A 12,469-nucleotide genomic window follows, 5' to 3' on the forward strand; every position below is an offset into this window, starting at 1 on the left:
ATGTTATCTGGCCAAAGCCAACAGCTGGGAAAATCCCTCTTTGATGTCATTTTACAGAGAAATATCTGTGAGGAAAGAGAAAAATGATCAAATATGCATATACATACAGATTAAATATAAATACACAAAGCTATTTATTCACCATTTTGGCCCAAACTATGAAAACATAAAAGTAAATATAGTGACACCGAACAGCTGGTCTATGCTAATTGCTTCAATGACAGTCATTTACGTGACACTGAGCTCAATGGCTAGGCTTTGTGCATCTGTTGTCACCCAGTATAAGGAAGAGTGTAATAGATGCTCAGTAAGTTGTTGAAAGGGATTCAGTAAGGTGAGATGGAACCCCTAACTTAAAAAAGTAAAGAAAACAAGCTGGGTACCCAGCTGGGTAACCTTAGCTGTTCAGGAGGCTGAGATCGGAGGATCCTGGCTCAAAGCCAGCCTGATCAGAAGAGTCTTATCTCTAATTAACCATCAAAAGGCCAGAAGCTGTGGGTCAAGTTGTAGAGTGCCAGCCTTGAGTGAAACATTTAAGTGAGAGTATGAGGCTCTGAGGTCAAGCCCCAGTATCTGCATAAAAACCAAACAAAGCAAGATGGAAAGGTTTTTTGTTTTGTTGTTTTGTTTGTTTTGTTTTTTCCCTGTCCTGGGGCATGAACTGAGAGCCTGAGCACTTGGGTTTTCCTCAAGGTTAGCGCTCCACCACTTGATCGCTTCTGGCTTTTTCTGTGTATGTGGTACAGGGGAATCAAACCCCGTTCTTCATGCATGTTAGGCAAGCATTCTACCACTAGGCCAAACTTCCACCTTCCCTACCTCCCTTTTTAAAGTAAATTTTATTTTGTCTTGCTGAATGGAAGAAAAGGAAAGCAAGCAGAAGCTAGATGGATCTGCTGGTGCATAGTCTCATGGGTCAATGGGCCTCTGAAATATTCATAACCATCTCCCTTCTGTGAATCCTTCTCCCAGCTTCCTGTCCTCCAAGACTCCTGGGTCTAATCTCCCCTGACTCTGTGTAGTCCACTCTTTCTACTATGTTTTCATGACAGAAGAGGATCTAAATTAAGTTCTTAATTTATTTAGAGTCACTAATTGACTTGTATTTCTAATCTAGAAGAGTTAATGGAGCCAGATAATTGCTTCATCCAGGGGATATTAACAGATAATATGGCAAAGAAAGAGCTCTGGGATAAAAGAAAACATTGGATCAAACATAAAAGTTAAACATTTTTATGATGCAGTGTTTCTCAGAGACTTTAATATGCTAATATACTATAAGTTCCCCAGAGGTCAGATGTAGTGGGTCATGTTTTCCCCCAAAATACAAAATATTTTTCTTCTTAGATGGAGTTAATAGTCCATGGAACACACTCTGAGCAACACTAGTTTGTATATTGTACCATGAGTCCAATTTTTAGACAGTAACCTGGAGTTACTGCCCCCTGGAGTTACACAGGGCCAGAGATCTGAAACATTTAGAACAAAGAGCTTAAAGGGCCAGTAGTATTAGACATATATGATTGGGGTTAGAATGAAAAAAATGCACACAATTAATTCATAGGAAAGAACAGGGCAATGTTTCTATGGTTGCAGAGAAAAACTTCTAGAAGAAGATTCCTCTGTATCTGAATTTATCTAAAGTCCAGCCAATCACCTTAGCTTCTCAAATTCCCCTGCTAGATGTCCATTAATCCTCTGAGGTGTTGTTTATCTGCTGAGTTTTAAATTTACAGCATAAAGTGAGATCATTGTCACAAAAGAGTTCTGCTTCCCTCTTCTCTCTCTAGTTTTTCTTGTAACTTCAATAAAACTTTGGGAGCACAGTGAGTAACCAAGGCTCTGCTTTGCCTATGAAGTCTATTCCATGATCTGGTTGAGGACATGTGGAAATTGAGGGGAACCACACTCCCCCAAAGCTAGAAGGTGATGACCTCAGTTCTGTCCTTATGCTAAGGATATTCTGGGTGATGGGAAGGGGGCGGGCAGAGAAGGGCGACTATAGGGAGTATGAGGACACCTCTGCTTGTCCCAGGAAACATTTCTTTCTGGAACTCTTCACACCTTTGGTGAGAGAACTGTCACAGTGCTGGCACTCTACTCTGTTCTTTGACTTTCTGTAACAGACACTTCAAATAGTTCACCTTCAAAAAACAGGGAAGTAGCAAACCTGGTCCAGATTCCCAACTGCTCATTAGCACTCTGCCCTCTTGTGGCTGGCTGTGGTCTATTAGTTTTCCTTGGTAAATTGGCAACTACTCACCAGTTACTATGAAGCACACATAAACAGAAATGTTATTAGAGAAAAACCTTAACATATGTACACCCAACTGATCAGCTGACACCCTGGGGTTTTCTTTACTGATGTGTCTGGGCATCTTCTCACCTCTTCTACTTGTCTACTGGCTAATCTTTCAAGACATACTGGGTACCACCTGTGTGAGACTCCCTATCCCTGCAGTCTGGGGTGGCCTCTTCACTAGTCCGTGTAACACTGAGGGATTTTTATTTATTTATTTTTTTTTTTATTTTTTGCCAGTCCTGGGGCTTGAACTCAAGGCTTGAGCACTGTCCTTAGGCTTTCTCAAGGCTAGAGCCCTACCACTTGAGCCACAGCACCATTTCCAGCTTTTTTTCTATGTATATAGTACTGAGGAATCGAACCTGGGACTTCGTGCATGCTGGGCAAGCTCTCTATCACTAGGCCAAACTCCCAGCCAGGACTTCTTGTTTTTAAAGAACACTTGCTGTTTGTGCGGATGGCTCACACCTATGGTACTAGCTATTCAGGAGGCTGAGATGTGAGGATCACGAAGCCAGCTCAGGCAGGAAAGTCCATAAGGATCTTATCTCCAAATAACTACTAGAAAACTGGAAATAGAACTGTGGCTCAAAGTGGTAGAGGACTAGCCTTGAGTGAAAAAGCTCAGAGACAGCACCCAGGTCCTAAGTTCAAGTCCCATGATTGACAAAAACAAAGCAGAGACAGTGTTCAAGTCCTGAGTTCAAGCTCTAGTAATGGTACAACACAACAGAACAAAACACTTTCCCACTGAGCATATGCCTCACATACCCTTTACCCACTCGCCTCAACTTCTAACACTGCTAGTAAAGGGGTATGGTTCAGGGTCACTCCTTGATGGTGATTTCATCTCGGAGTTATGTCTTCTGAAAGTATGTGCTGGGGTTTGGAAGTGTTCTGTACAGATGTGTACAGGCAGAGGTGCAAGCACAGAATGACATGAATAAATACATGTAGACAGAAGTAGGAACATCAACACATTTACAAATACATGCAAACAGGCAGGTGAGGGCTCAGGGATTTGGTGATTTTCCGGTACTTTTCATGTTGGATTTGCTGACCCAGTAGTTTGATAACTTTGGTGAACCTTTTCTGCATAATTAAAAAAGAGAGATTATCAATAGTAAAATATCCTCTTCAGCCACCAAATGTTCAGTTTGAAGAAATATATAGCTCACATTTATAGTCCTAGCTACTTAGGAAATGGAGATCTGAGGATTGTGGTTCAAAGCCAGCCCAGATAAGGAAGTCTGTGAGACTCTTATCTCCAATTAACAACCAAAAAGCCAGAATAAGAGTTGTAGCTCAAGTGGTAGAGTGCTAACCTTGAGAGAAAAAGCTAAAGAACAGTGCCCAGATGCTGAGTTCAAGCCCCAGAACACACACCAAAAAAAGAAAAGAAAAGAACAAACCTCCAAAGTCTTTTAGGCTTAGCTCTGCTCTTTGGTATTTGTGCATTTGTAGGTATTAACACCCCTCACCTCCCGGCCAATGTTTAGGGGTAAACCCTGGGAAAGGGGAGGAGGAGCAGAAGGAGGAGGTCAGAGCTTAACATTACCTATATGACAGTCCCCGATACTGTGTGGTGACATCGGAGAGGTCATCTGGTTTGGAGCCGATTCCATTGCCAGCCTTTGAAAACATATCAAAATCCACAGGAAATGTGAGCAAGTTAGAAAAAAAGGGGTTCTGTGAATGCATAGGGGACCTCCTGGTGTCATAACTGTGGAAACAACCATGATAGGGGGAGCCAGAGATCCCAGGGCTCACAGTCCAGAACCTTCTCTCCCAGCTGGGTGTCTCCCCTCAAGGGTTTCTCCGCAGGGAATGAGGACAGGCTCACTCTATTCATAGTGAGGTAAGGCTTGGGGACCAACTCTAATCACAGTTTTAAAGATTATTTTGAAAAAATCCAAGGGCTTTACAAATATGAAAACCTATCAACAATATGAACACCAGGATTTTGCTTCTCAGTTCTTTACAAACACGAAAGACCTCATAGACCCAAACTACTATGGTAGAAAGATTGCTCCTAAATCTCACATTTTGTCTTTCTCTTCAGGACCTGCTATAAGCATTCACAAAACTCCAGGCATTCTGCCAGAAGATGGTGCCACAGGATGGTAACACAGCCCTCTGCAAATTTTATCCATCATTGATGGATCAAGTGGCTTTCTCTACTGATGTGGAGAGGAAACAGATGTGGATTCTGAGTTTACAGTAAAGCTGTAAAGACTGAGATATGAGGATCATGGTTTGAAGCTAGCCCAGGGTAACAAATCTAAGGGACTTATCTCCAATGAACTAGCCAAAAGCCACTACTTTTGGCAGTATTTTTGCTCAAGGTTAGCACCCTGAGCTAACCTTGAACAAAAAAGCCAAGCAAAAGGGTGAAGTCCCAGTACCAACACACACACACACACACACACACACACACACACACACACACACACACCTCTGCACACCTACTTGAGAAAGCAGTTGAAAAATTAAACTGCTGCCACTGTCTTCAACTGACAACACCAAGACACAAGGGCCAGGTAATTCAAAGGACAGGTGTTAGGAGAGTAGGGGCCTGGAACTTCCAGCCATACCCAAACCCCCGGGCCCCAGGGTCCTTACAGTCAGAGAATCCCCCAGAGCCGCCACAACTTGAATATCTGCAGGTCTCAGGGCATGCACTGGAAAGACAAGTGGACACGCTTGAGTCTGTGGGAAGGAAGGTGCAGTCAGATTCTAGGGCTTTTGCTTTGGGCGAAACAAGAGCTGTATGCACATTTGAGCAAGGAAGGACCAGGCATCCAGGCACCATGGAAATAGAGGTTTTGTATGAGGATGGGCAGATGTTTTATGACTACAGACACTACATATTCGGACCTGTATGGGAAGAGGAGAAGAAATAGAAGGAAAGCAGGAAGAAAAAAAAGAAGGGCAGAAAGAATAGGAACCTGCTGCTTCACTGCCAGGGGTCCTGAGACGCCACCTGTGGCTTCACTGCATGACAGAGATGCAGGACCATTGGAGGTGGAAACAGAGCCTGGACACCTGCACAGGTATAAAGCTTGGTTCTGGATTTCTATTGAGAATCTACAGTGATTATGTAAGGCTTTTCTAAAGAGAGCCAGAGAGCCTTCTAGGCCCTATGTAGGTAGCACTGACAATGCCTGGAATCACTCTCTTCAGGGACTTCTTGGCCCATCCCTCACATCTAGGCTTCCCTACAGCACAGGGCTGGGCCACCCACAGATAAGGTCACAAGGCTATTCTGCCTGTGTCCCCCTTAGGAGATGAAAGCAGGAGGGCAGCAAATAGCTCCTGACCCTCTCTGTCTTGAAGCCTTCATGATACTGCCATAGGTGAGTGGGGGTAAAGCAGGTACCCACCCGAGATTGGCAGCCCTTGCTCACAGCTCTGTGTGTGATTAGGATGGTACATCAATCTGTGTAGGGGAGCCCTGGGTCCTGCTGTGTCACAGGGGCTTACCTGAGGCTGGAGGGGAGGCAGAAGGCCTTCTGTCACTGCAAGGCAGCCAGGTCCCAAGGCCCTAAGGGCATAGAATGAATCTCAGACTTGAAAGGGGACAGAGACTTTCTGGGCACAAGGCTCAGAGGGTTTAAAAAAATACAGATTCCAGGGGGGAGGGAAAATGGGAGAAAAATATGGGAAGGGGTATCAATGTTTAAGAAGTAATGCACCCACCACCTGATAAATCTAACTGTAACCCCTCTATACATCACCCTGACAATAAAATACAATAAAAAAAATGAGAAAAAAAATACAGATTCCTGGCCAGGTGCTGGTCACTCATGCCTGTAACTCCAGCTGATTGGGAGCTGAGTATCAAGATTCAAAGCCAGCCTGGGCACGAAAGTTTATGAGACTCTTATCTCCATCAAACTACCAAAAAAGCCAGAAGTAGAGCTATGACTGAAGTGGTAGAGTGCTAGCCTTGAGCAAAAGCTCAGGGAAGGCTCCCAGATCCTGAGTTCAAACCCCAGGATCAACACTACAACGACAAACAAATAGCACCCTAGATTCCCATGGTTTGAACAGAATGGTTTGGGGCTGCGTGAATGTAAGAATTCCTTCACAATATCTATACCAAGACTCTGGGATTATATTCACACCTACAATCCTAGCTACTCAGGAGGCTGAGATCTAAGAATGTCAGTTCAAAGCCGGCCCAGACAGGAAAGTCCATGACACTCTTAACTCCAATTAACTACCAACAAAGGCAGAAATGGAGTTGTGGCTCAAGTAGTAGAGAATTTATTTGCCTTAAGCAAAAAAACTCAGTGAGGCCAGGAGTTTGGCCTAGTGGTAGAGTGCTTGCCTAGCATGCACAAAGACCCAGGTTCCATTCCTCAGTACCACATACATAGAAAAAGCTAGAAATGGTGCTGTGGCTCAAGTAGCAGAGAGCTAGCTTTGAGGAAAAAGCCCAAGGACAGTGCTCAGGCCCTGAGTTCGAGCCCCAGGACTGGCAAAACAAACAAACAAACAAACAGCTCCCAGGACTGGCACAAAAATAAATAAATAAATAAAGAAAGAAAGAAAGAAAGAAAGAAGATTCCCAGAGACTATACCTGGCAAAGGGCAGTTGAAAAAGGCTCCCCGGTGGTTTTGGTATCAACCCATTAAGATGTGTTAATCTGGTTTACACAGTTTCTTCTTCTAGTGCAAGGCAAAACTCCCACCCCATCCCCTACCCTAAGCTCTGCCATAGCCCCATTCAGGGAGGTGGATAGCTGTCTTTACTACCTCTTGGTGGTGGGGCTGTGATGTGATTGGCTGGACCAGCCACTATCAATGGACTAACCAGCCCTCTACCCAGACTGAAGGTGTGGGTAGGTAGATAGTCTTCATAAAAGGGTAGAAACCTCATGGGTGGCCTGTCAGGATCTCTTACTCACTTTCCCGTTTGTCCTATTGGGCCAGTTCTGTGTCAATGTCTGTCCATCCCCCTGCCTATGGATCAAAAGGTAGTGAGAAGAGATACCTGCATGTTGTTCTTGTAGGTGCTCAGGAATGGCCAGTTCTGTGGAAGAGTGCAGACAATGGTTGCTTCTGTTTACTAACCTGTAGTGAGCCCTGATCTAGACACATGCCCCCTTGACCTCCTTGGCACCCTACTCTAAGCCTAGCCCCTCCCAGCCAGGCTGACCACTGTAGACTCCTTCCCATGATGCCCTGAGGTACTCCCTAAAACCTCAACCAAGACTTACAACAAACCCTAAGCCCCTCCCAGCGACACCTGTCTTCTCTCTACAGCTCAGTTTGCCAGAAAAGGAGGCTGAGTTGTCTCTTTTTCTCTATCCTGGCCCCATCCAAACAGTGCACCTCTCTGCTAATAAGAGACCCCGTCTCTCCTCCCTGGGGTTCCTTGTCACTCCATGTCTGCCCATACTCTTCTAAGGCAAGAAAAGACAGACTTTTAGTCCTGCCCCCCACCCGCATATAGGTTCTCTTACTACAGTATCCAGAGGCAAGCCTGGGACCCCTTCAGGTACACAGAAGAGTTTTTTTTAGAGGTAAAGGTTGCAACTTAGAGCTCTGAGAATCATTCGACAATACGGGTCTCACTGGGCCTCCTGCTTAGTGTCTGCTTCCCCAGCCCACACTAACCACTGTGTCTACCACCTTCCACTCATCCAGGAATCAGTCTGCATCTGACTGTAGCAGAACCAGTGGCTACATGGTAGCCTTCTAGTCCTGCTCTGACTAGTCTTTGGAATGAAAGCTGCCCTGCTCCTCTTGCCTTCCCAAAGGAGAGTGGTCCAGCAGAAACTCATGCTAGGGTCTCTGCCATGGGAACCTCCAGGTCACTGGGGACCCCATTCCTCTCACTGCAACCAGAGGGGGCATTTTAGATGGCTAGTCTATAATATCAGGTGGAGCAGGGAAGGGGGTGCCCTGGAAGGTGGGGAGGGTGAGGTGAGAAGCCCGGGGGGACCTGGAAGCAGGGGGAGGGTATTGCAAGGACAATGTCTTACTCTACCTGGTTTGGACACATGACATTGACTTTGTCTTCAAAATTATGTCGTGTTGTCTTCTGACCAACAGGCTGCAGCTAAAGCAAAAATGGGAGATGCAAATGAGATGGCCCAAGTGAAGAAGTCTGAGGTAGAGGAGGGGAGGGGTGCGGGAGGACAAAGGGAACAGGACTTGGGGGCAGAGGATTCTTTTTGCTCAGGCATCTTACCATGTTGTTCCAAAGAGCACTGGCTGCACGGGCGTGAGCCTTGCTGCTGAAGTGGAAACAGTCAGGTGCGAAGAAAGAACTGTCCGGCAAGCCTTCCTGCTCACCGGGCAGAAAATGAAGGGAGAGAAGTCAGCAGGTATAACTGATGCTCAGAGTTTTGGGGTGCTGTTAGGGGGCTCCACTCATCCACAACATATGCCTTCTTTACCGAGGTCTTTGGCATGTCCACTTTCTCAAAGAATGGCTGGACCACCACGGTGAAGTCATCCCTCGTGTCATATCGTCCACTCTCAATCAGCTCTTCAGTCCCCTCCTGAAGGAGGATAAAGAATCAGGGGTCAGGGGTCAGGGGTCAGGTGGGCCGCTCTCTATCCACTCAGACATGGTTCAGTATCTTCTCAGACACCGAATTATACAATCTGGCTGTTGGGAGAAATCAGCTGTCAGCTAAGTTCCAACTGACCAGGAACAGGCTAGATACCTTTTGGATCACACACTGGCCCCCACCTCTGCCGTGACTTCATGTAGCAGACTGTGAAAAAGTGTACGTAAGTGAAACTTAAGTCTCTCAGCTTGATACCCTTTCTCAGTCCACCTTGCTTTGTTTGGCAGTACTAGAGATGGAACTCAGGGTCTCAGGCTTGCATTCTACCATTTGAGCCATATCCTTAGTCATTTCAGTTTGTTTCTTTAGATACTCATTTTCCAAGGCTGGCTATAGACCGTGATTCTCCTACCCCTGCTTCCCAAGTAGCTGGGATTATAGGCATTTATTACTTTGCCTAGCCTTCAACTCCCTTTTAAAGTTATTCTGGTAAGGGTGGGGGTATTTGATTACAAAATCAAAGATAACGGTTACATTTATTTCTACCCCACAATTATTTAGAAGCATCCAATGCAAATCTGCAGCATTTAACATATCTTTATAGTGTTTGTGCATAAGGAGTATGTGTGCATGTATATGCTTCTTTGAGATGCTTAAATATCATTCTGGGGGCATAACAGAGCTGAAGCCTTATAGCTCCTGCTGAAGAGTAGTTCTAAGACAGTTACCCCCATTCTGCCTTCCACTCCTGCAGTCTGTCATTTTACAACTCACAAGGGCTTCCTGAATTTGGGGCCAAATGTGGCTACAGAGAGAGATATGAGGATTACATACGAGGGAACATTAGTGTGGTCCCTTTTCAGAGACAGGTGCTACTCTCTTTTCCCAGGACCAGTCAGAAGAGGAGGCCCCGCCAGAGATGTCTTGTGTCTGCCTATATTAGGCAGAATGGATACAAGCTCAGGGCTTCCCTGCAAGAATCCCACCTAGCTCAGGGCTGAGCCCATGGCCACAGCCTTCCTTGTCCTGGTGAAGGCTGTGGACTGCTTCACCAGAGTGGCAGGTGCCCTCTCAGGGCACAGGAAGTGAAACCAGGCAGTGACCAGAAGGTAGGATGGGGCCCCTGGGGCCCCTGGCACACTCCACATGACAGCTGCCTCCAGAAGAGTCTGTAGGGAAGTGATTCCCCAGGAGAGCCAGGACGTTCCAGGCCTGGGAAGAAGGTAACCAAGGTTCCTTTTGAGCAAGTTACTGGACAACTGTGGAGGGAGGGACGACTTAGGACAGTTAAGGGAGTCCCCTATCTTCTCAAAGATTTGACAAAGACTAAACAAGGCCACAACCCCCAAGTAGGTCATGGGCTGAATTTTCCTCTGCTGGTGTTGGCCTACTTCCAGAGAGGAGAGTGGACCTGTGGAGAGTCTATGCTGAGGGTCTGTGCAGGCCTTGGGGAGGAGGCTACTGTGGCTTCTGGGTCCCACTCAGGAGTTGGAGTTTGTTCTAGAACGTTCCACACTGAGATTTCTCTCCATGAAACACATTGGTACACACATGGAAACATTGGTTTTCAAGGATCTGGGCTGTGGAGAAGTGTGGTTAGTGATCTTACTCTGGAGCGGCCTGGGAAGAAGCAGAACTCAGTGTTTCCAGGTGGGCACACTGGACAGTGGTCAGCACCCACCCAGGCAGGGCCAGCCTGGACGTGTCTGCACAGGGCTACCAGACACATTGCCCAGAGGTGGTGGTGGATCCCCTCTGGACTTACCTGGTACTTTTTGTTTATTTCTACAAGGGAGGCAAGTTCTGTTGAATTATCATCAAACTTCAGGACACAGGAACACAAAGACCTGTAGAAGAAACCACAGAGATGTCCCTACCTCAGGATCACTTATCACTCCAGCTTGAGACTCAGAAGAGATTTCCTTCAAGTTTGAGCTATCAGGAATTTGTGCTATGGCAGGGCCCTCTGACTGAGCCAAATGAAGCCAAGAAAATGTCCCTGACCTGGCTTTTCTCTTCAAAGTGACATTTGTAACATTTGTAAGATGGATTTTTATAGAGCTGAGTCACCAAGGGCTGTCTGAGGACAGTGTTATGCCGAGGCCACACTTCCTTCTAAATAATAAGAGTGATGACAACAACCCTTTCATTCATTGAGCGTTGCCAGTGTGAGCTCTGATAAGAGCTGTACAGGTATCATTAGCCTGCTTAATCATCCCAGCTCTTCTAGAATTTGAATGATCATTATCTCCACTTCAAATGAGAAACCTGAAGCTAGGTCTGATGGTACACACTTGTAATCCCAGCTACTCCTCCCAAGACTGAGGCAGGAAGATAGTGAGTTCAAAGCTAGCCTAAGCAATGTAGCAAGACATTATCTCAAAATGAAAAATGAAAAGGAGGTGTGTGTGTGGGGGTAAGTTCAATTTTGGCATTGCCAAAAGAAAGAAAATGAGAGACTGAGAAACTGAGGCTTAGTGGTTAAATAACTTGCTTTTCTTCCTTCTTTTCCATCTTCTCTTTTTTTCTTCCATTCTTTCTTTTTGTGCCAGTATTAGATTTGAATTTAGGACTGGGCACGGTTCCTTTAGCTTTTCCACTCAAAGCTGGTTTTCTATCACATGAGCCACACAGCTCCACTTCCAGCTTCTTGATAGTTAGTTGGAGGTAGTCTTACGGACTTTCCTACCCAGGCTGGCTGTGAACTACAATCTTCAGATCTCAGCCTCCCGAGTAGCTAGAATTACAGGTGTGAGCCCCTGGCATTCTGATAAATAGCTTTCTTAAAGTCATACAGCCATACAGATTCTCAATGTAGTAGCAGAGACAAAATCCTCAAGTCTGCTTAGCTTTGAACCTGACCTCTCCAACTCCGTATTAAACTGCTTCTGTCCAGTCCGCAGTCCGGCTGCAGCTGGCTACTGGGCAAATCTTGGCTTTGGGTCAGGAAGTGGGGGAATTTGAGATAACAATAGCCCAGATGGCTCATTTGAGACCTAGCACCACTGAGACAGACTGACAGAGAGACAAGGGAGCATGGAGCATTAGAGTTGTAGGACGAAGTGAGCCTGAATCCATCTGATGTAGACATTCAGTGAATTGGCCAAACCATGAAATCTCTAGATTTAATGCTCTGGGGAAAAACAAACAAACAAACAAAAAAAAACAAACAAAAAAAAACAAAAAACAAACAAACAAAAAAAAACCCTGTAGTAGGCAATAGCAGGGGACATTTTGATAAAGATGCTGTGACCACAGAGTAAAAATCCTGTGTAGCCCAGGGACTGGAGAAAGCCAGAGCCAGCTGATGAGTCAGCAGCTGAAAATAGCTCGCCTGACACCAGCTGTGTTAATAGGCATGTGTCACACCGTGTCACCGCAGCCAGCCTGTCTCTGCTCATGGTACCCTGAGGCCTTCTCCAGGGGACCTGTGCAGTCTGGGCTTTCCAGGGAAGGTTGGGCATGGCTTTTCAGGTGATCATCCAGCATACCCCTTAATTTCCAAGAGCAAGACTGGCTCTTATGAATTATTCATTCAGTCATTCAGCCAACCGCCCCTGAGCCCCTCCGCTGGGCAGGCAGTGACTCAGAGTTCTTGGGTTGTGGGAGAATCATTACTGTATAGAGATGACTACTGGCC

General features: G+C 45.9%; 1 protein-coding gene across 1 annotated transcript in view; it reads right to left on the reverse strand.

Annotated features, from left to right (window-relative positions):
* Nucleotides 1-12,469, reverse strand: part of Plb1 (phospholipase B1) — a 77,522-nt gene that overhangs the window by 42,348 nt on the left and 22,705 nt on the right. Inside the window, exons 12-19 of the mRNA XM_090337236.1 lie at nt 10,595-10,676; nt 8,713-8,817; nt 8,505-8,600; nt 8,301-8,372; nt 7,302-7,340; nt 5,786-5,846; nt 4,925-4,983; nt 3,861-3,934 (exon numbers count right to left, since the gene is read on the reverse strand). Of these exons, the coding sequence (XP_090193362.1) occupies nt 3,861-3,934; nt 4,925-4,983; nt 5,786-5,846; nt 7,302-7,340; nt 8,301-8,372; nt 8,505-8,600; nt 8,713-8,817; nt 10,595-10,676 (588 nt within the window). The remainder of the gene's footprint in view (nt 1-3,860; nt 3,935-4,924; nt 4,984-5,785; nt 5,847-7,301; nt 7,341-8,300; nt 8,373-8,504; nt 8,601-8,712; nt 8,818-10,594; nt 10,677-12,469) is intronic.

The sequence above is a fragment of the Megascapheus bottae genome, chromosome 7 (genome assembly GCF_031878675.1).
Source record: "Megascapheus bottae isolate mThoBot1 chromosome 7, mThoBot2.hap1, whole genome shotgun sequence".
In the NCBI taxonomy this organism is placed as follows: domain Eukaryota; kingdom Metazoa; phylum Chordata; class Mammalia; order Rodentia; family Geomyidae; genus Megascapheus; species Megascapheus bottae.